Raw genomic sequence first — 25,059 nt, 5'->3', positions numbered from 1 at the left:
ATAAACATCCAACAGCCTGCAACAATATATACAGATGGCCATGCTACAGTCAGTGAATAAGCATTTGCCAAACTGTATTTTTGTTAGACTTGCAGAACATTGAAGAAAAGGTGTAATGTGCAGTTGCTGACCACTTTCCATGGAAATCTGCACAGCCACTTTATTTCAACATTTGGGAAAACAGAGAAATGACATGCAAGTTGTGTAAGTTGATAACTGCGCCTCCCAGCTTTTGACTATAAGAAGTAACTACAATGTACTTGGCAGCAGGAGAACCAAGGGAAGAATCTAAGTCAGTCCATTTCAGAAGTCTGCTGCTTTGCACTGGGTATCATGCTTTGTACCTGATGATGCCACAAGTAGTACAGGAAGCATAAAATAACAAAAAGTTTAAGAACTTTCACGTTGTTCAAGACATCACAAAATGTCGCATGTGGAGGTCGCAACACAAGGGAAAAACAGTCCTATTTATTTATGTATTATTCAATGCTTTAGTAAGACTTTAAAAGTACTAATAGCCAGGTATTCACTGTGTCTGTTCACAGTAAAAACCAAAATAGGTGAAAGCTACACACATGGATGGCAAAGGATTGAAAATCCAAAAATATCTAAGAACAATCCTATATAATCCTAAAATCATAGAATCATAGAATGGTTAGGGTTGGAAGGGACCTCAAAGATCATCTAGTTCCAACCCCCCTGCCATGGGCAGGGAAACCCTCCACTAGACCAGGTTGCCCAAAGCCTCATCCAACCTGGCCTTGAACACTTCCAGAGATGGGGCATCTACAACTTCTCTGGGAAACCTGTTCCAGTACCTCACCACCCTCTGAATGAAAAATTTCTTCCTTATATCTAATCGAAATCTGCCCTCTTTCAATTTAAAGCCATTGCCCCTTGTCCTGTCACTACACGCCTTTGGAAAAAGTCCCTCTCCAGCTTTCCTGTAGGCCCCCTTTAAGCACTGGAAGGCTGCACAGCCTTCTCTTCTCCAGGCTGCACAGCCCCAACTCTCTCAGCCTGTCTTCATAGCAGAGGTGTTCCAGCTCTCGGATCATCTTTGTGGCCCTCCTCTGGACCTGCTCCAGCAGCTCCATGTCCTTCTTGTGTTGGGGACTCCAGAGCTGAACGCAATATTCCAGGTGGGGTCTCACGAGAGCAGAGGAGAGGGGCAGAATCACTTCCCTCGACCTGCTGGCCATGCTCCTTTTGATGCAGCCCAAGATATGGTTGGCTTTCTGGGCTGCCTCGAAAATCCTGTGCTTTGCAACTAAACCACTGTTCAAAAGCCTTCTGCCTGACGCACTACATACTCAATTATTATACTGAATGGATTAGGTAATTTCTTTAACTTTGATGTTATAAATGAACTTACAGGACCAATAGATTTAACAAGACCCTGCTACCTTACAAACAGGTTGGGGTTTGAAGGTGTATTTTTTGAAGGTGTATTTTTTTAAGGTTTTGTATGCTGTCTTGCACTAACTGCGCACTAACTTGTGACCAGTGATGAGCTCCGATGTGTGATGAGGTGGTCAGGGATTGGATCTGGCAACAGCTAGGTGTTTTTTTTTTCTGGTTTTCAGCAAGTTCTTCAATCATCTGACTAATAAGCCAGATGCCTACGACCATCTCCTGTTAGATTTGTTTATTGTACTATGGAATATTTAAGACAGCTTAATAAAAGAAAAGAAAAAAATCACCTTTAAAAAAGGTCTTGTAAAACTTCGCAAGAGATACAAAAATATGCAAAAAATAAAATATCTGAAATCTGTTCTTAGTACTATTCCACTTTAACATCTTTTTCATCTAAGGAGAAAAGGCATATCTTCATAAAAGTTAGTGATGATTCTTCTGAGTGAAAAAAAAATTATTTGAGGTGACTGGGAATTGTTGCAACTGCCATTTTTGTGATCTAGAAAGTTTCAATGGAAACAAAACATACACGCACAGAAGGAAAGAGAAAAGAACAGTCAGGATAGAAAATGCAGCACGTTTCTGTTGCTCACTCCCACTCACAGCCATTTGAGAAGACGACAGGCAGAACAGTCTTTGTGGGATGCAATCATGACAGTTTAAGCATATCTACGTTGGCAGTATGCCAGTCCCCCCCTCCCTGTCCCTAACTGCAGATTTCTGTTCCCTTCCTCCAACAGCGGTACTTTTCTGATAACATGGTAGACCAGTCAGGGAGCTAAACTGGTAAATATCTACTAAGTGCCACAATGGTTCTGCTGCCAGTGCCACACTGCCCCACACCCCCCAAAAAAATAAAAATAAAATAAATAAATAAAAAAAGAAGGCAAGACCAGAAGAACCTGCACTGGGTTGAGAGATGACGCAGGCAACTGCAGTCAAAGGAAAAAAGGTGGCAACATTTTTAAATTGGGTTGAATCATTAAGGAACTGCAGCTTCAGACACTTCTGTTTCTGGCTGGCTTAAGACAATGCTGGTCTGCTTAGGACATTAGTTTTTAAGTTGCCTTTTTGTCCACAGAAGTTGGCAAAGTAATCAGTCCTGGTCACCTCAGCTAAATGTCTATTGAAACAGAAAGCAGAAAGATGGTAGGAGAGGACAACAGAAGAGCAGACACACGTGAGCAAGAGTAGTTGTCTCGTTTCAGGTGCTGTTCAGGGCTCATGTGAAGCCAAGATAACACTCTAGTTAGTGTAGTCACTCAGAACCTGGGCAAGCAAAGCCTTTGGTATTACTGGAGACTGCTGGGGTCTTAAAGAAAGAGTAGTGTAAATCGCACTCTGACCGGCTCCCGTTCCCTCTGATGCTAGTATCAAAATAACAGAACCACACGCATCTTGCATGACACGTGTACTTAATATAGCCGGAGCCCTTCTTGTCTTATCATCAGATCTCACCTAGAGGTATGTGTCACAGAAAATGTCACTTAGAACACAGTCGATGCAGCTTTGTCTTCCCTGGAAGAAAATAATCTCATCTTTCTAAAAGATGCTCAGTTATATTTCTTTATGTTTTAAAAAGCATTCATTTTCAGACTCCTGTAAGTGTGAAAAATATCAACTCGAAGGGAAAACTCAGTGCTCCTAAAGTCAGAAGAGACTCACTGGTGTGATTACATTTGGGGCACTCTATGTTTAACAGCTATTTTTAATCTCTGAGACTAACCACCCAACCCATTATTACTGCTTTTGAATTGCCTTTCTTTACGTTTCAATTTCATGTTATGCAAAACAGTCTTCTGTGACCTTATGAAAATACATATACTGACTGAAAACATACTGAAGAAATAAAACACTATGTAAAGATTATTTTGCTTTTGTGAAGTGTAAGGCAAACTAAATCTTACCTGGGAGCCTCTTGTTAATACATGTAAGAACTGAATCCCAAAAAGTCTCGCCATTTCACTTGTCCTGTCAATCAAATCCAGTTTGTCTAACAGCTGGAGATTCCCACGGACCCGGCTAACATAATGATCAACCATTTTCCACCTGTGAAAGTGAACGCCTTGTTATTAACAGTCAGGAGAACGCTGCTCTTTCTACTAAGAAAAATCTATTTTTATGATAGCTTGTTACAAACCAGAAAATAAAATTTCCCCTAGGACATTTTCATACGGCTCTTTCAAAAACATGGTGCACATAAACATAAACTTACATATTCTAAAGATGTACAAAGAATGTGTTACAGCAAACTACTGTTAAGGCATATCTCAATGACATACTATATCCTGTTTTCTTTACTGCCCTAAAGGATTACTGGAACAGGAACTCGTATTTCTCTTCATCTGTCTTTTTCAACCAAGTGGACTTTCGTGGAAACATCCTTCTGTATTAAGAACACCTATCTCAGTTGAACATAAATTTATAATTTCACGAAGTTTCCATCTACTTGAAAGGTATTTAACTTTTACAGAATTTATATGTATGTCATGAAAGATGTTCAGATCAGTATTCAGTTTTATGAATTGTTCATATCACACAGTACCAGATAACTCCAAGGAAGAGTGAAGTCCAGCGTGTCATATAAAGGTATTATAGTTACTGTCTTAACTATAGTTACTTAACATCTTGCACATTGTTCTATACTATTTTTAAGCCTAGCTTGGTTGACATGCACTGTGAAGTAAAACAGAAACCTGACAGCTTGTTAGAAGTCCCTCTGATGAACAGTATATACAAAATAAAGACCTTACAGAACTTCAAGACAGTACATCTATTCAGGTATGTTGAAACTGTAACTGAAATTTTGTTTTGGTTTTGTGTACTTTAAACAGAAAAATACACAGAGACGAAATATTCAGGGTATAACTACACAACAGAACAGCAGAGTAAATAAGCTCATGTTGCTGCATATAAACCGTTCTAGTACCTGAACTAAATTGATTATTTCTTCCCATGCTGATTTTCGCTTATACCTATCCAATGTTAACAAAATGCATTAATAAATAGATCATTACCTGTAGACATCTGCCTTATTATCAAACCAATCAGACAGAACTCGGAAAGTAAATAAAGGAAAACGTTGATGAAGAACATGAAAGCCCACATTTTCAAAAGTGTAATTCATTAGATTCACCTAGAAAAACAGAGGACGTGTTAACATGCATGATGTCTTTCATAATCAAAGAATCTCTACTTTTTAAATCCTGTAGCAACTACACTTATTAACCTTTTATTAGCATTCTCTGTTAAAAGGTAGACATTTACACTTAGAAGTCTCTATTTACAAGTCAGGAAAGAATATCTCTCATCAATTGAAAAAAATATGTAGAATTAAGTAGATCACAAAGATCAGGTCTGAACTTGGTCAGAACAAGATTTGTAAAGACTGAACCATTTGAGTATTAAATGTAAAGTCATAAACAGCAAACCAATCAGTGAGTCTGACAGCTTAAAATAAGTTAAAGTGTTTAATTTAGTAAAAACATCATACTAGACAAATTGCTAAAACAAGTAAGTTGTTCTCAAAACCCACAAAGTGAAAAGGAATATCATTAAGAAACATACTGAAAGATAAGGGCTTCAGTATTTTACATTTTAGCCATATGCAAATGGCCATTCTCACAAGGTGGCAGACTGCTCTATTTGAAAAGGTGTACAAATAAAGAACAAAAAGTTAGGTCAGTTAGACGGAATTTTCAACAAAGTCTACAATAATAAAAAAAACCCCAGTAAGTCAAATACATTAACCTTCTAAAAACTTTACCTCATTTCTCATCATTCTCCAAATATTTAAGACAATTCGCCCAACAATATTTATTTCACTCATTGTATCTGATCCGTATTCATCCATCTCAGCTGCAAATCTGTTCTCTTTCTTTTCATCTAAAGGCATTAAAAGAGAATATATTTACACAACTCATAGGACAGTCAAGACAAGACCAAGCTATCCCTCTTCCAATTTGAGCTCTTTTGAAAAACAAGAATTCATAGACTTGTTACTGATTGCACAAAATTATTTATTTACCAGTCTTCCACTCAATCTCTAAATAAAACTCCCCTAGGTTTTTCTGCTCTCGCACATCCGTTTGAAGATAACTCTTACTTTGGTTTCACTGAAATGGTGCCCATAGCAAATACATTGGTTAAGCAGTGCTGCACGTTACTTGTACGCTAGCTGCACACGTTAGTGCACAACATAAAAAAAAAAAAAAAAAGAAAAAAGTGATTTCTGCCTTAAAGAGTTTATAACTCAAGGCTTTACTTTTAATGATCTTACACAGTTGGAACCAGGTCATAGGAGAGAAAACTCAGTGCCTTTCACACAGTAAAAGCAAACCCACTGCAGTGGGAGCAGGTAGACATAAGTTCTGGATAGCACAAACAGAGAGAGAAGGAAATAGGCAGGAACAAATGCAGAGGCAGAAGTAGCACTCCGAATCTTTCTGTAAGACAGTGGTGACTATGGTATAGGAAAGACATACTCTTTTGCCATCTTTGTTTTTTTCATGCTTTGAAATACTACAACACAAGAGAAGACAGTCTTTTTGGTATAGGTTTCTTGAAAGTCTTTTGTTCAGTCAGCCTAAGGCTACAGTTTTGGTAGTCTTTCTGAGTTTACAAAGACTTTTTTAAAACGGCACAGTTTAAAATTCAATATGAAAACACACTGTACTATTTGATCCTCCAGTCTTGTTCCTTCTTATTAGCTTAATGGAAGAGAAAGCACTTTGAGGCACTTTTCCCACAATTCTGAATCCATACCCATTTTTCAACTGTTGGCTGTGAAATTTATCAGATATCCCTGAACAGTGCCCTACTAATAAGCAGAACATTTTAGACAGAGCGTATAGACGCGTGGACACACAATGCTTTGCATTAATGATCAGAACTGAGCAATTAATTCCTCAGACAGCCATGAAGCACATTCACCCTTGAAGACAGAAGTAAAAATTGCCTGAAATTCTGCAGAACTGCTGTGAAACAGTGTAACACAGCAGTTACGTTCATCTTTCAAAAGTGTATCATACCAATCAAAATATGGTTAAGAAAACCTATTTGTCATTTAGTGACCGTACCAATAAATCACAGAGCCTTGACAAAATTTAGTAGACTTTTCACACACTTTATCAAAACGCACACCATCTTTTTAACATCCTTATTATTTCAGATTTTTAAGGAAGAAAAATAGCAATTTCTCTTTTCATGTTTGGATGGAAAAAATGTCCCACAAGCAGCAACGTTTTTTCTTCTGCTCTTCTTCATTTCCACATGCTGGACCTCCTGTGAAAGTGAGGAACTTACTTCCCCCTCCCCCCAATATTTTTTTTGTTGGAAGCAGAAACTATCAGTGAGTTCTGCTTTCTGCAGTGTCATCCTAGTTCTCTTTTGACTTGTTTAGGAGATTCCCTGTATTTCTTCAGTTCGCTTCATGTCTTGCTGTAAAGACAGGTGACATACTGTGGTCACAAGAGACCCACTGCCATGATGAAGAAGAGACTCTGCAGATGATGAGCGTTGGAAAATTACAAAAAACTTGTAGCGCTCTACAACTGGTGTGGGGAATATATCACCAGAACCACATGAACCTCTTTGGAAACAAAGTTGTTAAGAAGCAGAACTGGACATTCTATCTTTTAAGGGTGCATGATGAAACAAAAAGAAGTCTTCTCTCATCCTCTGTTACCCACTCCCTAACTTTGAGCTGTGATGGAAAGGAGGAAATAGGAGGCCACAGAGCACACACAAAAAATGCCGCTACACACAGGCACAGTACTCACTTCTCTTGTGGTGTGTCCTAATGACTTATGAATAGTTCACTTGTAAATGGCAGAGGCAGCACCAGACTCAGCCAATAAAGCAAAACCAGAGAGAAGTCCAGCTTTCTTTTTGTTAAGTTGAAATCACAGGAAAGGGAAGGAAAAGTACCTTCCATCTTTATTTCAATAGGAGGAAAGAGGAGCATACTGCTTGAAGGAGCACTTCCTGTTCTGAAAATACAGCATGTGAAGAAGGGAGGGAAATATGAAGCATAGGGGTTGGAAAAGCAAGAGGAACATAGATGGGGTCAAAACCATGGACAAGGAGGCCACAAAGCAACAGAGAACACAACACTTGAATGTTTATGGTCATGCATGCAAGCCCACACTTAGGCATGACATTTCTGGGAGGAGCTCATCAGTGTGAACATTTCTGTATCTTCCTCCTGCAGTTCAGTCAAAAAAGAATAATTACTTACCTTATAATAACACTAATTTTTAGAAACATTTTAAGTGTTCTGTATTCCACTTCTGGGTGTGCATCTACCACCGGGCACAAGAACATCTGTTCTATGAACACCAGTGCTGTGGAGATCATGCCTACAGCCCACATGCCCACCCGAACTTTATGTCCAAATGTTAAAGGCTACAACCCTGGTTTCCTTCACTAGAACTGAACCCGTGTTGTGTGGGAAACACATAGGGACATCACCACTAAGAACCATACAGTTCCCAGAGAAGTAACCTTTTTCTTTGGGGAACTCTTCATGTTTATCTCAATTCCAGTAACTTGAACAACAGTTTATGTCACAAAGATGGGTACTATTGAGAGCTTTGCTGATGTAACTGTTGATTCTCCATCAACTACAATGCAGACATAGCTGTCCCGCAAGACAAGAGCTGTGACAGCCTTTGAGAACAAAAGCAGAGACACATTAGTTACCTGTCCTGAACTGAAGAGATTGTTCAGCTATACTTCTACAGCAGCGCAGTAAACCTTTGCAATCTTTGGAGGTTTAAGAAATCTTCGACTGCAACACTTATCAGTCCTCTTATCAAAGACATTGCAAACCTTGAAGTGTAAGGGGTCAAAAGTTTTTCTGAACATCTTTCAATACCTCTGAAGACTGTACCCAGAGATGTTACTATTGCAACCAGTGTACCATCTCAATTTGAGCCATCAGGGGAACAGGTTCATGCAATCAGTTATTATTTCTGAAGAACAAATTTGAGACCTTCGTGCTGAAGGACACTTGTGATCTTTGATGGCCAATTCATATTTAAACTGTCATGTGTTCCTGCTTTAAAATATTAAGTATCTTAAGGTTGCCCAGAGAAGTTTAGATGCCCCATCCCTGGAAGTGTTCAAGGTCGGGTTGGATGAGGTGTTGAGCAACCTGGTGTAGTGGAGGGTGTCCCTGCTCATGGCAGGGGGGTTGGAACTAGATGATCTTTGAGATCACTTCCAACCCTAACCATTCTATGATTCTATGATCGAAAAATTCACGAAGGTCCAGTCACCAACAACTTCCAACTGAAGATGCGAGGCACAGAGGATGCCAACATAAAAGATGTTATTGCTATGCTGGGTAAGCACAAAGACACAACTAGCCCAGTATCATGTTCTATCAAGTACCCAAAAGCAGATGCTTCAAGAACAGGTGAAGCATCTATTGATAGTCTCTCTAGAACTCTCCCAGCTTCTAACCATTTGCAGCTTCCTGGGCCAGACATTTTCCCATATGTAATAGCTCCCAATGGACTTTTCTTCCAAGAATTTATCTCCGCTTTAAGCATTTGTACTATCGTGTGGTAAAGAACTGAACAGTTCAACAACCCAGAGGTGAAAAATCAACTCCTATTCTGTAGCTGCCATTTGCTAGCTTCATTTGATGATTTCCAGTTCTCGCATTGGAAAAGACCATGACCAACCAATCCGTATTTTCCTTTATATCCTTCAAGATTTCATAGGCTTTTATCTTTCTTACCCAGTTTTGTTGCTTCTGGATTCTTAACTTACTAAATTACTAGACACATTCGGATTACCCTTCTCATCTTTACCAGTTCTCCTATATCCATTTGGATGGGGGAAAGGTTACGAAGAGGCTAGAGTATTTGAGGTGCAAAGCAAACTATAGATCTTTACATTTACATTCATTGTTTTATATTTTCCTTGCTCCATAATTCCTAAAATTTCATTTGCTTTTTCAATCAATGGTGTTGTGGACATGCTGGAGGGAAGGGATGCCATCCAGAGGGACCTTGACAGGCTGGAGAGGTGGGCCTGTGAGAACGTCATGAAGTTCAACAAGGCCAAGTGCAAGGTCCTGCACGTGGGTCGGGGCAATCCCAAGCACAAGTACAGGCTGGGTGGAGAATGGATTGAGAGCAACCCTGAAGAAAAGGACTTGAGAGTGCTGGTGGATGAGAAGCTCAACATGAGCTGGCAATGTGCGCTGGCAGCCCAGAAAGCAAATCGTATCCTGGGCTGCATCAAAAGAGGCATGGCCAGCAGGTCGAAGGAAGTGATTCTGCCCCTCTACTCTGCTCTCGTGAGACCCCACCTGGAATACTGCGTTCAGCTCTGGAGTCCCCAACATAAGAAGGACATGGAGCTGCTGGAGCAAGTCCAGAGGAGGGCCACGAAGATGATGCGAGGGCTGGAGCACCTCTGCTATGAAGACAGGCTAAGAGAGTTGGGGCTGTTCAGCCTGGAGAAGAGAAGGTTCCGGGGTGATCTTATAGCAGCTTTCCAGTACCTAAAGGGGGCCTCCAGGAAAGCTGGAGAGGGACTTTTTACAAGGGCGTGTAGTGATAGGACAAGGGGCAATGGATTTACACTGAAAGAGGGCAGATTTCGATCAGATATAAGGAAGAAATTTTTTACATTGAGGGTGGTGAGGCAGTGGAACAGGTTGCCCAGAGAAGTTGTGGATGCCCCATCCCTGGAAGTGTTCAACGCCAGGTTGGATGAGGCTTTGGGCAACCTGGTGTAGTGGAGGATTTCTCTGCCCATGGGAGGGGGGTTGGAACTAGATGATCTTTAAGGTCCCTTCCAACCCTAACCATTCTATGATTCTATGAATCATTACAGAATAACATGATCAAGTTTTTAATAGGACAATCACAGGAAAGCACTTCTTATTTCATGGCTATTTAGTTTCTGTACAGATCTTTGGCAAGAGCCCTAACAAAAGCAGCTTTTTCAATCATTCTGATTTTTAAAATCATTATCTTCCTCATCCACATCTTGATGACTATGAAGAGCTACAACAAATTCTGGAGACAGTTTTTAATTTTACAAAGTCATCTTAACTATTCTCAGGTGCAACACATTTATTTAGCTGTTCACTAACTGCATTCTTTACAATGATAGCTTTTATTGATTGGCTAAGTATAGACAATAGGCTTACCACTCTCCTGGATAACTTTCCCCAGGTTTTCAAGAAAAAACCCCAAACAGATCTTTTTCTGAATGTTGGAGGGAAGCATCAGCACTTGGGCAAGTAAAATTTGCCCACAGTACAAGAATGGCTATTGAAAGTAAGGGTTTTCTTACAGAGCTGCTGACCAGGACAAGTGCTGCTCAGGTTCATCTTTATGTCCTCATATCCCAGCCAGAGAAACTGCAAATAACGATTATGAGAGGTACTCTGAATGACATATACACATGACTGAAGCCAAGAAGCAAGAGAAGGTTTGGTAGCAGAAGGAACCCCAAAACAGGAAACAACACACACAGCTACTGAAAATGAGTCTAGGTTCACGGATATAAGACACCCAGAAGTGGAATACACAAGGAATTTAAAAATTCAGAAAACATTGAAAACCAGAATCTCATTGATATTTCAAGTTTGGGGTTTTTTTTTGGTGTGATTATACCTATAACAACACAATGGCAACAACAAAAAGAGATCCATCTGAAGAAATACTCTGCATTTATTTTTTTAATTTATTCATAGACTATTGGAACTGAAACCCTATACAATAACTTACCTGGCACACGAGAAATCATCTGGCATAAATCAACATTTAATGCAGCAGCCCTCTGTAAGAGATAACCCCAGGAATGCATCTGGACTTCATAGCCTAATAAAATGTCTGGGTCATATCTAGAGAGAGGGGGGAAAAAGAAAAATGAGCTTCATGTTATTTAAGAAAATATTTTCCATGAACAGAGTACAAACAGGATTTCACTCTAATCACATTGAGTTTAAAGAAAAAGCAGTCACAATGGGTTTCTATGAAAGCAGCATCCAGACTAGGGGACAATATTTAAAACTGTGACAGTCTTTTAGGATTTTAAATAACATTCAACTGAAAAATTTTTTAGAAGGAATATTTTCAGTGGAATTTTTTTCTTCCCCCACATACTCTTATTATTTCAGTCTTTACAAATAAAGTACAAAATCTAGGTCTAATTAGGTTTTATCGATGGAATCAGGCTGTGTTGAGCATAAACTGAAATCTAGCTACCGTCACAAGAGAGATGTGCAATGAAATACAGCTTGTCTTCAAACTTTGTTGTACTATTTCCCTTTATGAAATAGAACAGAATTTGCTACTAGGCTACTTGGATGTTTTGCAAATAACATGTCACGCATACTGCAGTGTAGCTTATAATAATCAGAGGCCACTTCTAGTCCTAAATGGTGACTCTTTGTTGGGAAAGTTACAATTCGCAGTTGAGTGATAGCTGTGAAAACTGAAACATGGAGAAAGGCAACTGTATGTACCAGTTCTATTTAAATACCTCTTCCTTTAAGATAACCTTCTTTCTATGAGATAGACAAGAAAAACCTCATTTTATTCTGTATCTCATGCCAGGTGGAAAATTTGACTGGCTCAGATATGACAAAAAGAAAAGTCAGAATTGTCTTCTGACACAGTCACTGCCCATCTTCCAGTCAGGCTCAGAGAAAAGCTGACTAAACAAAAGGACAAACAAGGTGGCTTCAAGGTCAAACCACAGGAAGGAGTCAGCTCAGAGGAGCCTGTATCACCTACTTTTTGAGTAGACACTATTAAAACCAGAAGTCATGATCTGGTCACTTGCTGAAGAGCCTAAGAATGATTTTCTTGGGCTAGGCAGAAGCGGGGGGTGGGCGGGGAAGAGGAAGCTTCGCTGGGAAGAATAGCTAATTCTTTCAGTGCAGCTCAGTCAAGAGGTTTTGAGTTCCAGCAGGCAGCATTCAATACAACTGAATGACAAATGGGCAGCTGTCAGGAGGTAGAGGACTGGACGATAGGTTGAGCACCCTGTACCGCTGTCTATGCCCAACCCCATGACACGATGCAGGCTTGTAGACCTTAGTTCATGGGAGAAGTAGGCAAGGACCTTGGCTTATGAACAGGATCTCTGTACTTTTTGCATCCTTAAACACATCAAAAAAAGCCAGTATTTCCTGACTGGTGGATACAGGAGTATACCCTTTCCCCGAATTGTAGAAGTGTCTTCCTTGCTAGTGTGTCCCAGTGAAAGGTAGATGACAACTCACTTTGAAGTAACTAACTACTCTGAAAATAGCTCCAGAAAAGAGCTCATCCACACTTCTGTCATAGACATTAACTTTTCGTAAAAAATAAAGGGAAAAGCATTTTAATCTGCTTAATCAGCATGGCTATCTCTTTATAACAATTTGTGCTTTTGCACCAGCCAGGAAAAGTTGCAAATGTCCCTTTTACCACCTACTTCTATGTGTGAAGGAATGGTTTTGACACAATCTTCAGCTAAAGCAGAAGATTCTAAAGTAAGCTTTTAATTTCTAGCATTTTAAAGAAAGTAAAAGAACTGGCATCTTGCATTTGCAGGGGTATTTTGCTATCTGCTGTTAATGGCAAATGAATGATTCTTTGCTTTTGGAGACAGGAAATGATCATCGGGAGTAGAAGTAGTAAATTTACTCATTTTGGAAGCCTAATCTACCAGTGGTACAAACCCAAAGCTACCTGGAACAATTTATGGACAAATGAATGAAGCTAGCCTACAGTTCCTTCCAGCAGCAATGTCAGTGTTAAAAAGAATTACAACCACTTGCTGCTCTGCATAACATACAATGATTGTCAACTGAGGTTCCAAAATTATGAGTAGCTCCATCTAAGCTATGAAATAAAAAGGAATTATGGAATGGTTTATACAGTCATAGAATAAATGTTAAAAAAATTGACGTATTTTCACGTTAATTCTTGCAGCTGAACTATCCTGGTCCTAGCATATTGCAAAACACTACTGACTATTTAAAATGAAGGAAGTAGTCATTGACATTCATATTTGAAAACTGGTTTCACATAATTCAAAATGGAAAATACTTGTAGATTTTATGCAGGGCAAGACGTTATGCAGATGGGTTCTAAGATAGATGCAGACGTGAATGAGAAACTTGTGAAGAACTTGTGAAGAACTGCTTATGTGGTACATAAAACAGTGTTCATTGTGCCAGGAATTTGCTTGCTCTTTTAAGCCTGTTCTGAACAGAAACAAGCATACTGTTTGGAAGCAGCAAGTTGCCATAACTATATTAGCAGCTACCACCTGTGATGAAGGACAGCTGCTTTGGGTTTTTCCTTGCCCAAGTAGTGCATCACCTCCCTCACTTCCTACTTAACCAAATTTTAGTGGGCTATTACATTACTACTGAAAATACCACTATTAGTATTGCAACTGAATACAATATTTCATCAATTCTTGAGTTAATCTTACTGTTCTCTTTTAAGCTAATGAATAAAACAACCTCTGTAAACCATCTGCATATAATCTCAAGAGTTATTTCTCTAGTGTCCTTCAGATGGGCAGATATTTTATAGGACAAGACATAAAATCACTGTAGTTTATGATGTTTTCAGATGCCTGCATTTTCTTATATAAATTGCATTTAACTTGAGTATTACATATTTTAACACAATTTTATGTAAATTCAGATGTAGATTGGAAAGTTTATCACTCAAAAAGATTAAAAAAAATAATTGGTGTGCTAGTTTGGAACTCAGTCTTGCTTGTACAGGCCATTAGGGATTGCCTATAACGGTACATTACTGAGCCACAGTGTATCACTTTACAGTGTATTACTTACTCCGCTTTTCCTTCGCAACTAGACATTGCAAATGCATTGAGGGGAGGGTCTCATTTAAACTAATTTTGGCATCTTGAGTTTTCTAAGCTGGTCTCTTTATTGTAATTGAAGAAAAAAAGCCTCTTTGGGTGAACTATTCCTTATCTTTTAGCCATCTCTTGCAGAATGATATCCTGTTCTTTCCTTTTAACATACATGGTGATGAGGGTAGCTACTTAGACACTGACAATGAAATACAGATGTCTAAGTTTCAGTCAGACAACTCTCATACAAAGCTATCTACATGGAAAATCAAGGTAGAGTAGCTATCCTGAAAGCACGAAAAACGATAAACACACTACCAGCAACTGAGTTGCTCAGATACTGCAGTAAGTTGCACTTACATGTATTTTGTATATATATATCTGTATTAATTCACAATGTATATGCACAAAGGACTATAATTAGTATTAACAAATCTATGGATGCTTAGGTATTTCCTTAACTTTAAAATCAAAATAATTTTTGGTTAATTGTATCTCTGAATTATCTTTGAAGGAAAAAACAAAGGAAGATTATATTCAAGTAGAACTCCTTTCTACTGAACAACACTTGAGACCCTAAACTCCTGCACTACAGTATGCATAAAGTCTACCTTAAGCAGTAGGTTTAACAGACCTATCAGATTTCTTGCACCTAACATGAGGGGCTGTTGTTCCTTTCTTCTTATTCCCTTGCTGATCAACTCCGTCTCAATTCATGCAGCAGAAGTGCCCTCTCCTGCAGCCTAATCCCATGTACCAGCTGTACCAATGGACCAATGTGTCGTTTGTTGAGATCTCCTGTGGTATTCTTTTTGCTATTAGAGAAGAAGAGATGCCTAGAGCTAAAAGAAGACATTATTCCAAATGGTAAAATGAACAGGTAAACCCAAGGTTTAGCTGGTGTGAGCTCAACTGAAGTCTATCTCTCTTTCGCTTTCTCTCTCGCCTTTTCATGTGGTACCACAAAGACGACAGGCTGTGAGCTAAGAAGGGGACAAGTTTTATATTTTTCATCCTTCCTTCTCACAATTTTTACACTATAGTATCCAGTTGGTCTTCATCATCAGTGTAAGCTGTTTTATTAAAAGAAATTGTAATGAGACCAGCTTTTACACCTGCAAGAAACTAGTAAGTTGTAATACTGGTATTTGAAAGCTGCTGGCTAGGACTCACACCGCAGGGGTAAGAGGTGTGCCTGCCAACACAGTGCTCTTTTGTTAAAAGGACAGGCACTGATAGTGCTTTGCATGCTGTTGCCAGTCTCTCTGCAAAGATGAAAGGCAGCATTTATACTGGCAGGATTTAAAGACGACAGCATTAGCATTCAACTCATACATGCTGCAGAGAGAAGAAATGCAATTATTTTCCTTTCTAGCTAAGTCATATGTGCTGTTATGCCATCTCTTCCTCTTTCTCATTTGATAGTTGCGTGAACGAACACTAAAGCTCCCAGTTATGCCTTCCCTTCTATTATGTGTCTGGTATTCCTGACTGCTATTTTTCTTCCAGCTAAAATTGAGAGAAAAAGAGGAAAAAAAAATTAGGCCAGACCTATGATACAGACAAAAGCAGTAACTGTGCATGGCAGCAGAATACTCGGTGACTCAAATACATAACTGAAATCTTTGAAGACATTTTTCCAGTTTGCTTTGGACAATAAAAATCCATAAAGTTGACACAGGACATTAAGTAAAGATTTCTACAGGAAAATATCACAGAAGATGATACTGGTCTGGGAAAAGAAGGTTAGATTAACACATCTTTATTTTAAAAAGAAAACGTTGCTAGTGCATTTACAGAAGAACAAATATAATTGTTGTAATTATATTGTATCTAATATAAAAAATTGATTTTACAAGAAAAACATTATACAAAATATTTAAATGTTAAGTATTAACAACTAAGTAATTTACAAATGTTTCATCCCCGAAATCTTTAAGAAAAACCTTACCATTTCATACTCTGTTTTTGTACTTTTATCAGAAACTACTTCCATGGGGAAAAGAGCCATGGGTGGCTGGTGAGTCTCAAGTAATAGCAAACCTACTACTTTTTTTCAAGCCCCTCCTGTTTCCACATCCTCTGTGTGTCATGGAGATAGGGACTGTGCATTCCCACATAAATTCCCCAAATTTTGCTCCTCTCATGCCTACAGGACCAGCCCTTTTCTGCCATCTGGTAGTACCTGCAACTTACGGAAGAGTGGTACCATTTGCCTTAAAAGTGTAGGAGAGGCCCAGACATTTAATTTCTCATTCATGGGAATCCACTGCTCCATCAGGCTTGGACATCTCTAGATTTCCCGCATTTTTTAAATCTCCAAGACAAACATTCTCATAGCATTCTCTTTCTCCTCCAACAGCCAGCTTTCCTGCATTTTGTACTGACTGGTTTATGGAGCTATGTAAATGTGTTTACTCTTTTTTCTGCCTTTAGGTTCAGAAAGAGAGGTGGTTCTTTTTTACTTTTTCAAGCAGACAGAATCTTCCAATTTTTCTCTCAACTCATTGCAGCTGACACCTTATGATAAAGAGAGGTCTATTCAAGAAGGCTGTTCAGGCAGCTTGACAGAATCCTTTAGGACAACGATATAGGTACAAGCTCCACTTCAAGAAAAAAAAAATTAATTTGCCCTATGACAACTCCAAAGAGCCTAGCTTGGCTCTCTGTGCTTGCAGATCATCCACACTGCCTGCACATGACGGGAAGGAGGTTGTTTCTCAGCTGCTTTATGTCAGTTTTGAGCTGAAGTCCTATTTTTTTTGTCTACAGCCAGAGGATAGCTTACCAGAGAATGGAAAATTGGACCTATGTAGGTGAAGCTTCCTCTCAAACTCTAAGCCAGTTGTCAGGGTACCAAGAACCACTTCAATTATGCTTTTCTTTGTTGCAAATCCACACCGTTTATTCTTCCCTGCCTCCTCCAAACTCAATTCTATGGATCTTCCTTCCAAACTGTTCCCTGCCTCTCAACCCTCAAGCAGCTGAGTATTTCAATACCTTTCAGAATTAAAGAGAACTCTCAAATTCCCTTTACAATGATGTGCTTTCTTTCAGCTGTCTTTACACAGGTTTTGGTACTCACACTTCTAAGTACTCCTGTTTCACAGCTGAATCACTCTCAGTGATAATCTCCTCAAAATAAAGGTGCTTATTCCTCTCAGTATTTGGACAAATCTGCTAGTTTTCAGCATAGATGAAATCACAGATTACAATTCCAGAGAAACGACTAGGTCGCCTTCTGCTCTACAGACCCTAAGATGACTTATTTTCATTTGCCAACTGCCTCAAGTTAATCACAGACAACATCTACTAATTTCACAGAACAACATTTAAACGGGTATTTACAGATGTCTAGGTGGAAACATGTTAATCTTACTGTGGTCATTCAGATCTAGCACGTGCTGAACAACTTCACAGTGAAGGTATTACCGAATCCGACCTCAGCTCATCGGTACCAGTGAACTTTCTGGAGCAACACTTATCTTCAGTGAACATGTAACACAGTAACTTTAGCTTTGCTATAAAAAGTCAGATTTCTTCAGTGACAAAGGCTAGTGGTGCAAGCCAGGAATAAAAGATCAGCAAGCACTAATTTATCACTCTCTGCTTCAGTATCTGTGTCCCTATCAACCAGCACGTTATAAAGATTATTTGCGTAGATAATCTGGGTCATTTGTTTGAAGACAAAATGCTTGCAGATTTCTGATGGAAAAAGACTGATGAGCTAAGAGTATTGCAGGAAGTGATACATTTCCCAGGAATAACCCTTCTTTCATCTGTGTGCTGGGAACAGTGGTCACGAATTCTCTACTGTGCTCTTCCAGAGTTTACATCTATTGACAAGAAGTGACAGAATCAGCCATTTCTTATCTTCAATAACCAGAATAGAATAAAAACAGAGAAGTAAAAGGCTAGAACTTGAAACTAGTAAGTATGTTCCACAATTTCACATGTATGAAGTAAAAGCAAGAATTAGGCCAACTAAGAGAATGACTAGAAATGGGAACAAGATGTTCTTCAATTGGACTGCATAAGACAATTCCACCCACAGCTGAGGTACCTACCCTCTGTTCAGTGCATCTACAAGTTGATAAAGTCTGTTCCTGGTATTGACAATCAAGACTGAACAGATATTCTGTCATTCATTGTGCTAGGAATTTGGAATTTCACTCTTCCACCCTTCCTTCCAATAGCCAAAGAGGCCAAGAACATGAACCAAAAGCAAGCTGCAGTCATACTGGGCATGCTATTTGGCCACAAGAATCTATTATCCTCTAGCCTGATGCATATCAGTACATCATATACATCAGTATATAAGATACTGATGTGGTCCTCTGCTGATAAATTAAGGCGATTCTGAGTTTTGGTCCATGAACCCCAAGTGGCAATGCTTCTGAATCATGGCCTGATTGTTTCCTTTCTCTAACCTATCAGACCTACTACTAAGTGCACCGACCGGAACAACGGAGTACCTAGCTTTTGTTGGAAAAACTAACACTAAAAATAGCAATAGAAGATTGTTTAAAAAACAATTCCTGATGCTGAAAGTTTTCATTAAAGCTGCTTCCTTGTTCATTTCCCATTGAGGAAGATTTTTGCAGTCCACTACTTTTTAATCAAGTAGTTTTACCATACTTTTTCCTTCAGTTAAAGCTACTCTGGGCCTAGACACTTGTTTTGTGGTTAAGAAAGATAAAACATTTACTCCAGCAAAATTTCTTACTCTCTTTCTCCTAGACTACAGAAAATAAAGAGGAAAAGAGTAGCAAACTGTAGATCCAAGTTTTAAAAACATATTTGTTGAGAGTTCGGCAGAAGTTTGATTCCTGAGGTGATATTGCATAGAGCGGGGAGGGAAGTAGACTAGGACGATGACAGCAGTCTGCCTCTCGATTAACAAACAGATCAAATCTTTTATCTTCCAGAAATGCAAGTTAAGTAACTCAATCTTTGAAGATAAAGTTGTTGAGTCAAAAAGGCACAGTGTCGAAAGAGAAGACCTCTTAAAAAGAGATTTCTCAGTCAGCAACCTGGTGACTGGTACCTTCCATCTTGAAGTACTACAAAAATTACATTTTTTTTCTCATTCCGTAATGCCTTCAATATGTACAGATGTGGACGACTTCTGTTCTTCAGTGATAAATATCTATTATAACTGCCGAGTTCTCTCTTCCATGCTCTTTATGTACTGCCACTTTTTAAACTTCCACACAACTGGTGGAGAATCCTTCCTTTATTGGCAGCTTCTTATTCTCAGTAATATTCCTAAGTTTGATGGAGCACTAGATTTCCAAGAAAGAGAAAAATAAAATTATGTTCCTTACCTGAATTTTGTCTTCTCTGAACAGGGATCTGCTGCTTTGTCAGGACCCACCCTGTGTTGGTTGCATTCAGCAACTCTTTTTGTATTCTGGCTTCATGGGGTTGGTCAATGTCTTTCTCATCAGAGGTTTTCTGGTTGGAGAGAGAAAGAATTGCAAATGTACTCTGCCTAGTACTCTGCACATTTTTTTCTTGTGCCTCTATTCCAGTAGGGTGACTCATAGTTTAAATCTGTTTATTTATCCTTGCAATTTTACAGCTTTGCACCTCTGACAGTAGGGCCTGGAGAGACGTCTGTGGTTCCACCTACTCACCAGCTGAGAAGGCTACCGCACAGGCTTCCCAGCCTTGGTGGAGATGGGGAAAACCAGCAGTTTTCCAAGTTTGATGGAGCAGGGGATTTCCATTCAGAGAAGACAAAACTAATGAAGAAAATGGATTTTTCAACTATGGTTGTTTTAATCTGTCCGTATCAGTTTCATTATTGTGTAGGGTTTTTTTTCTGTCTTGCCTCAGAGTCCCTAGAAAAATTCTTCCCATCTGAGGGGTTTTCTATAGCTTTCAGCACTGTTAATATCTACTATTCGGAGAGCTTCAGAGATGTGTAATGAATTCTGGGATTAACAGAAAAGGTTGTATGTTAAAGAAGATTATTTATATGGCCGACTAGTTTCAAGACTGTAACTCAGCTGCTTAAGAGGATCTGAATGTTCTTGCTGTCAGAGAAAGGAAAAGTAAAAAGTATTTTTATTTGAAAGACCACCATGCTTGTCCACTCTAGAAATAAGCCTTTGAGGAAAACAACAACAACAATCAAAATCAGTATTTGAGAGACTGGCAAGGGTCGAAGGAACTAAATCTGCTGTACCAAGCCTGAAAAGTAAAAGCAGAACGTACAGATATGCTACCTTTTTACAATATTCACTACTTCCTGGAAAAGAGTTCTTTCATCAGTAGCGTAACTGACTTCTAGTCCTGTAACTCCAGATCTTGTGAGCAAGGGGGCTTGGTCTCTGCTCCCTAGAAAATAAAGTAAAAAAAAATCATTACAATTTAGAAGGAATTACATGACTTCAGTCAACAATACTGCTTTAAAATAAACATACAACTGAAAAGAAGTATGGAACACAACCTATTTTTATCCTTAACACTATTATCACAATTAATTCCATTGACTTATTTTGTTCCACTTGGGTGGAAAAGTTTGTTCTTTTCACTTTGTAAAATTCTAACAGAGTGGTAATCTTGTACAAATTCTCAGATATAAATAGATTTGATTCAAGAGAAATTTCACCATATTATATGCACAAGAGTCTGGCTATTAGAAGATAGCCAGAAGATATTATTTTTGAATAAGAAATATTAAAGGACTATATGACAGCTCACGTAGTGTTTTCATGCAAAATATGTATTAATTGCTAGCTTAGAGTAGTGCTTTGCAAAACGCTTTGAAGAATGAAAATGCTACATAATATAGTACAGTTCTTTTTTCAGTACACTTCTTAAAAAAACACCACTAAGTTACTAATGGAAATGGAAAAACACGAGCAACTGCTCACTTAGTGCACATAAAGAATGTCTAGATTGATAATGTGTGAATAATAGCTAAATTCGTATGCATGCAGAAACTCAGCATTTGCCTTCTGTTTAAAAAAACCTCCTTAAATGAGTAATAGGCAACACATACTCTGTCTTTTCATTTTCTCTGTACAATAGATAGCAATATCTCTGATCAAGGCAACAATCCGGAGATTTTAAAAGGCATTCTACTTTGAAACATTCTTAAAATATTGAGAATTAAAAGAAGTGTGCTTTCAGAAATAAATGTTAAGATGAGTACTGTAACTTACAAAGCAATAATAATACAAAAAGGGAAAAAAAAGATGCATCTCAATGTCAAGTCATTCCACAGGGAAGTCAAAAAGTTCTAACCAAGAAAATATTGACAGCACACATCAATTAAAGCAAGGAATGTCACAATAACATTTAAACATTATTTTATTTCACGAACAAAAACAGATCAGAACCTCTGTTTTTTCAAAATACTATTGGACATCTTTACAGAGAGCTTTTTCTTAATTTATCAGCGGCACACACCCAGGGAGCCATAGTGGCTACACTGTGGAAAATCTCACTTAGTAAGGCAGCGGAGATAATTTTTTTGAAGATAGTAACGAGCATGTAACACCAGAATAAACTTCACTGAGAATAATAAGAACTTAGCTTAACATGATATAATATCTACAATACTTTGAAAAATAAACTGGTAAAAGAAGGAGCTGTGGCCTTAATGCTAAATTTATTTTTGGTAGGTTTTTGTCCACACTTCGATTTTAGACAGTATTTTGTGGTTTAATACACATGCACAACGCCAAAGAAACCCCAGAAGAAAGAGGATTTTTCGTTTATTTGTTTGTTTTTGTTTATTTACTAGCCTAAACCAGTGGTACTCAACCTTTAACAGCTGGAGAGCCACTTCTTTATTAAATGGAGTTGTAGAGCATCATAAAAAATAAAGTATCAACAGTGTGATTTTTTTTTTTTTTTTCCATCATGACACTTCAATGTGTGATGCTGCTGCCTCAACATCATCACATATTGATACATCACGACATGACACATCAGCATCCTCTCTCCCAGCAGCATTCTGTCTTTGAGCCCTTCTGGCTGCTAGGAAGGAGTGGGGTGGAGGGGTGGAAGGGGCAAAAGGGCAAGTTTTTCCCCATTCTGCCCCATGGCTGCTGGGTGGGAGGTGATCTCTACTCTTACCTGTGGGGGGATCCCAGCAGCTCCTTTTCTTTCCCCCTATGGGAGGGGGAACTTCAGCGACTCCCACACTGCTGGTCCATTTGCTCAGTGCTCCCCGCGCTGCCTGATAGAGTGGAGCGCCGATCAGACGCCTACATTGCGAGAGCCGCCTGTAGGGCCATGAAGAGCCACATCCGGCTCTAGAGCCACAGGTTGAGTATCACTGGTCTAAACAAAGCCAAAAAGGTACAATAGAATAAGGGCCCCTGTTTAGATCCTGAAAGGATCAGATAAAACCACAAAAATAACCCTTAAGTAAAATATAAAACACACTGTCTTGCTTTTAACATTTTCTACTTGTAGCTATCCAGCAACTTGAGTAGGAAACTAAAGGCAGGTTTTCCTCTTTATACTTTTAGAACACTGCAGGAGCCTGTCCACAAGTATGTGAACATAGATACTTGGCGTATGAGTATGTTATTTGTGGTTTACAGCCCATGCAATAGTTCTTTGGAAGATATAAGCAGGAAAACCCTCTCTCTGTTTAATATGGCCGTTCATCTAACAGTCAACAAGACAAAATTAAATGAGCTAAATAGTAATATAGAAACTCGATTATATTTTGCTTGCTACTGTTTGATTACTATGAAATAAGCGTTTTTGTAAAATATGTTAAGAAAAAAGAAATAGGAACCTTGGCTTGTGAGCGTCCTGTCTCCATCAATCACTATAGCACCAGTGATTTCTTTTTTATCAGTATTTGGCAGCGCTGTGTCTGATGAGACGCAATAGAATAAAGCACAGATTGGATCAAACTCTGGATCTGGTTCCAAATCTCGTCTGGTTCGAGCATGTAGCTCCATACTGATGAGGGTCAGGTGTTGAACCTACCAACAAATAAATACAATAAGTCAGCACGTTTTGGAGCTTTCTTCAAAAAATTTAAGATGAGATTATTAGTTCAAATGAACTCATTGCAGACATTCATATGGTCGTATTATATTGTAACTAAGAGCTCACACCTGAAAATTAATAGAAGTGATTAAACATGCATCTCTGGGTCTCACTGTTTTGCAAAAAGCATTATCTTACAAAAAAAGATTAATCGCTTAATATATTTTTATACTTAATTTTTAAAATTCAATATTTGTTTCTATCTTCTTCTACCAAAAGAAGAAAAACAAACAAACAGAAATGCTGAACTTCAACAATTGTAAATTCCTGTAATGTTTCAAACAGCTTTGCATATTGAGCTGAATTAAGCTTCTGGACTGATCAAGAACAAAGAATCACTGTTGGCCTTTATTCTCCTCTCCCTCCCTCACCCAAGATGTGCAAACAAGCACAAAGACTAAGTCACTTACAGGAAGAGATGGAGAATACCTAACTTTCCCTTCGCTTGCATTATTGAACTTCCACATCATGCTGATACAGCTTTTTGCAGAATGGTTTGCATTAAGAAATGCTAATCCCTATATATTGTACAGCTTGGACTCTACAATAACTACTGCAGTATTCGATACTGTTTCACTGCTACACTGTTGCTCTGTTGTCTTGCACTGTACAGTTGATAATGCAGACTAATGGGCAAACTGGAAGGATTACAAGGGAAAAGTTACAAATATTTCTGAGTATGTAAGCTGCCCTGGGGGCAGCCTGATGTCTTCTAGATTTGCATCCTAAATCACTACCGAGATCACTGAAATAAAATTTTACTATCAAGCTCCATATCTCCATTTCCTGCAAAATCATCAGTTTCTTGTGGCTTCTCTTATGTCATTTACTCAGTGCACAAAACTGCTATCTCCTCATCTCATCTGTAAACTGGTCAACAGCTCGTTCCAAGGCACGGATGTGGTGACTGTCTGGGAGCACACACGTGCTGGCTGGCCAGTCAGCAGCCAAACACAGCAGTACTGTATTCACATTGCATCCCTTTCTCCAGCACCAATTTTGATCTCTCTTCACAGACCAACCACTGATCTACACAAAATATGTAGAGGTGGCTCTGAGACGTATACAATTCTGTTAAACGTAGTAGAAACTGGCGAAACAGGTGTAGAGGTATCAGGAGGGCCTGACTGATGATGCCAGATACCTTGTTTCTTAAGGAAACGATCCATGAAAGTTATGGTCAACTAGTTTTTCCAGTAATATTTTTATATACAAAACTTACTATTTCTTCCTTCTGATTTTCCCTTATTTTTATTTTTTTAAAGAAAGGTTTACCACCTTTTCAACAAAAATACTGTGAAATTTAGTTCAATGCTATTAAATAAAGGCACTTGAGGATCAAGCTGAAACTAGTAAATCAACTACTTAAAGCTGCAGACATCAGACACTGATTCATTTTATGTCAGGCAGGGAACAAGGAGGAAAAGATTTTTAAATTTTGCTGTTATAAAACTGGTCTGATAAACTATTATTTTATAAAATAACATGTAACAGTAAGTTACCTCATGTAAAGATTTTGCTTCCTGCAGGTTTTCCACACTGACTTTAAAACCATAAGTGTTATTTAAAGATGGTCCTTCAATCTGAGAAGTCTCTCTCTTTGGAGCACCGAGGGCAGCAAATTGATTCTTATTGAGGAAGAAAAAAAAAAAAAAGGCAAAAAAAAAAGCACAGTATAATATTGAAAAAACTACAAGTTGCTAAATTCATATGCAATATTAAACACAAATTTATCAATGAAAATGCAAATGCTGCACTAGAATT

General features: G+C 38.6%; 1 protein-coding gene across 1 annotated transcript in view; it reads right to left on the bottom strand.

Annotated features, from left to right (window-relative positions):
* The window catches only part of REV3L (REV3 like, DNA directed polymerase zeta catalytic subunit), a 139,111-nt gene that overhangs the window by 17,547 nt on the left and 96,505 nt on the right, over nt 1-25,059 (bottom strand). The window contains 7 exon segments of the mRNA XM_086631262.1: nt 3,324-3,465; nt 4,434-4,552; nt 5,183-5,301; nt 11,172-11,287; nt 20,502-20,613; nt 23,036-23,228; nt 24,798-24,923. Of these exon segments, the coding sequence (XP_086487388.1) occupies nt 3,324-3,465; nt 4,434-4,552; nt 5,183-5,301; nt 11,172-11,287; nt 20,502-20,613; nt 23,036-23,228; nt 24,798-24,923 (927 nt within the window).

The sequence above is a fragment of the Tauraco erythrolophus genome, chromosome 2 (assembly GCF_009769465.1).
Source record: "Tauraco erythrolophus isolate bTauEry1 chromosome 2, bTauEry1.pri, whole genome shotgun sequence".
NCBI lineage: Eukaryota > Metazoa > Chordata > Aves > Musophagiformes > Musophagidae > Tauraco > Tauraco erythrolophus.
The sequence above is the reverse complement of the archived record's forward strand: the minus strand, read 5'-3'. Positions and strand labels throughout refer to the sequence as shown.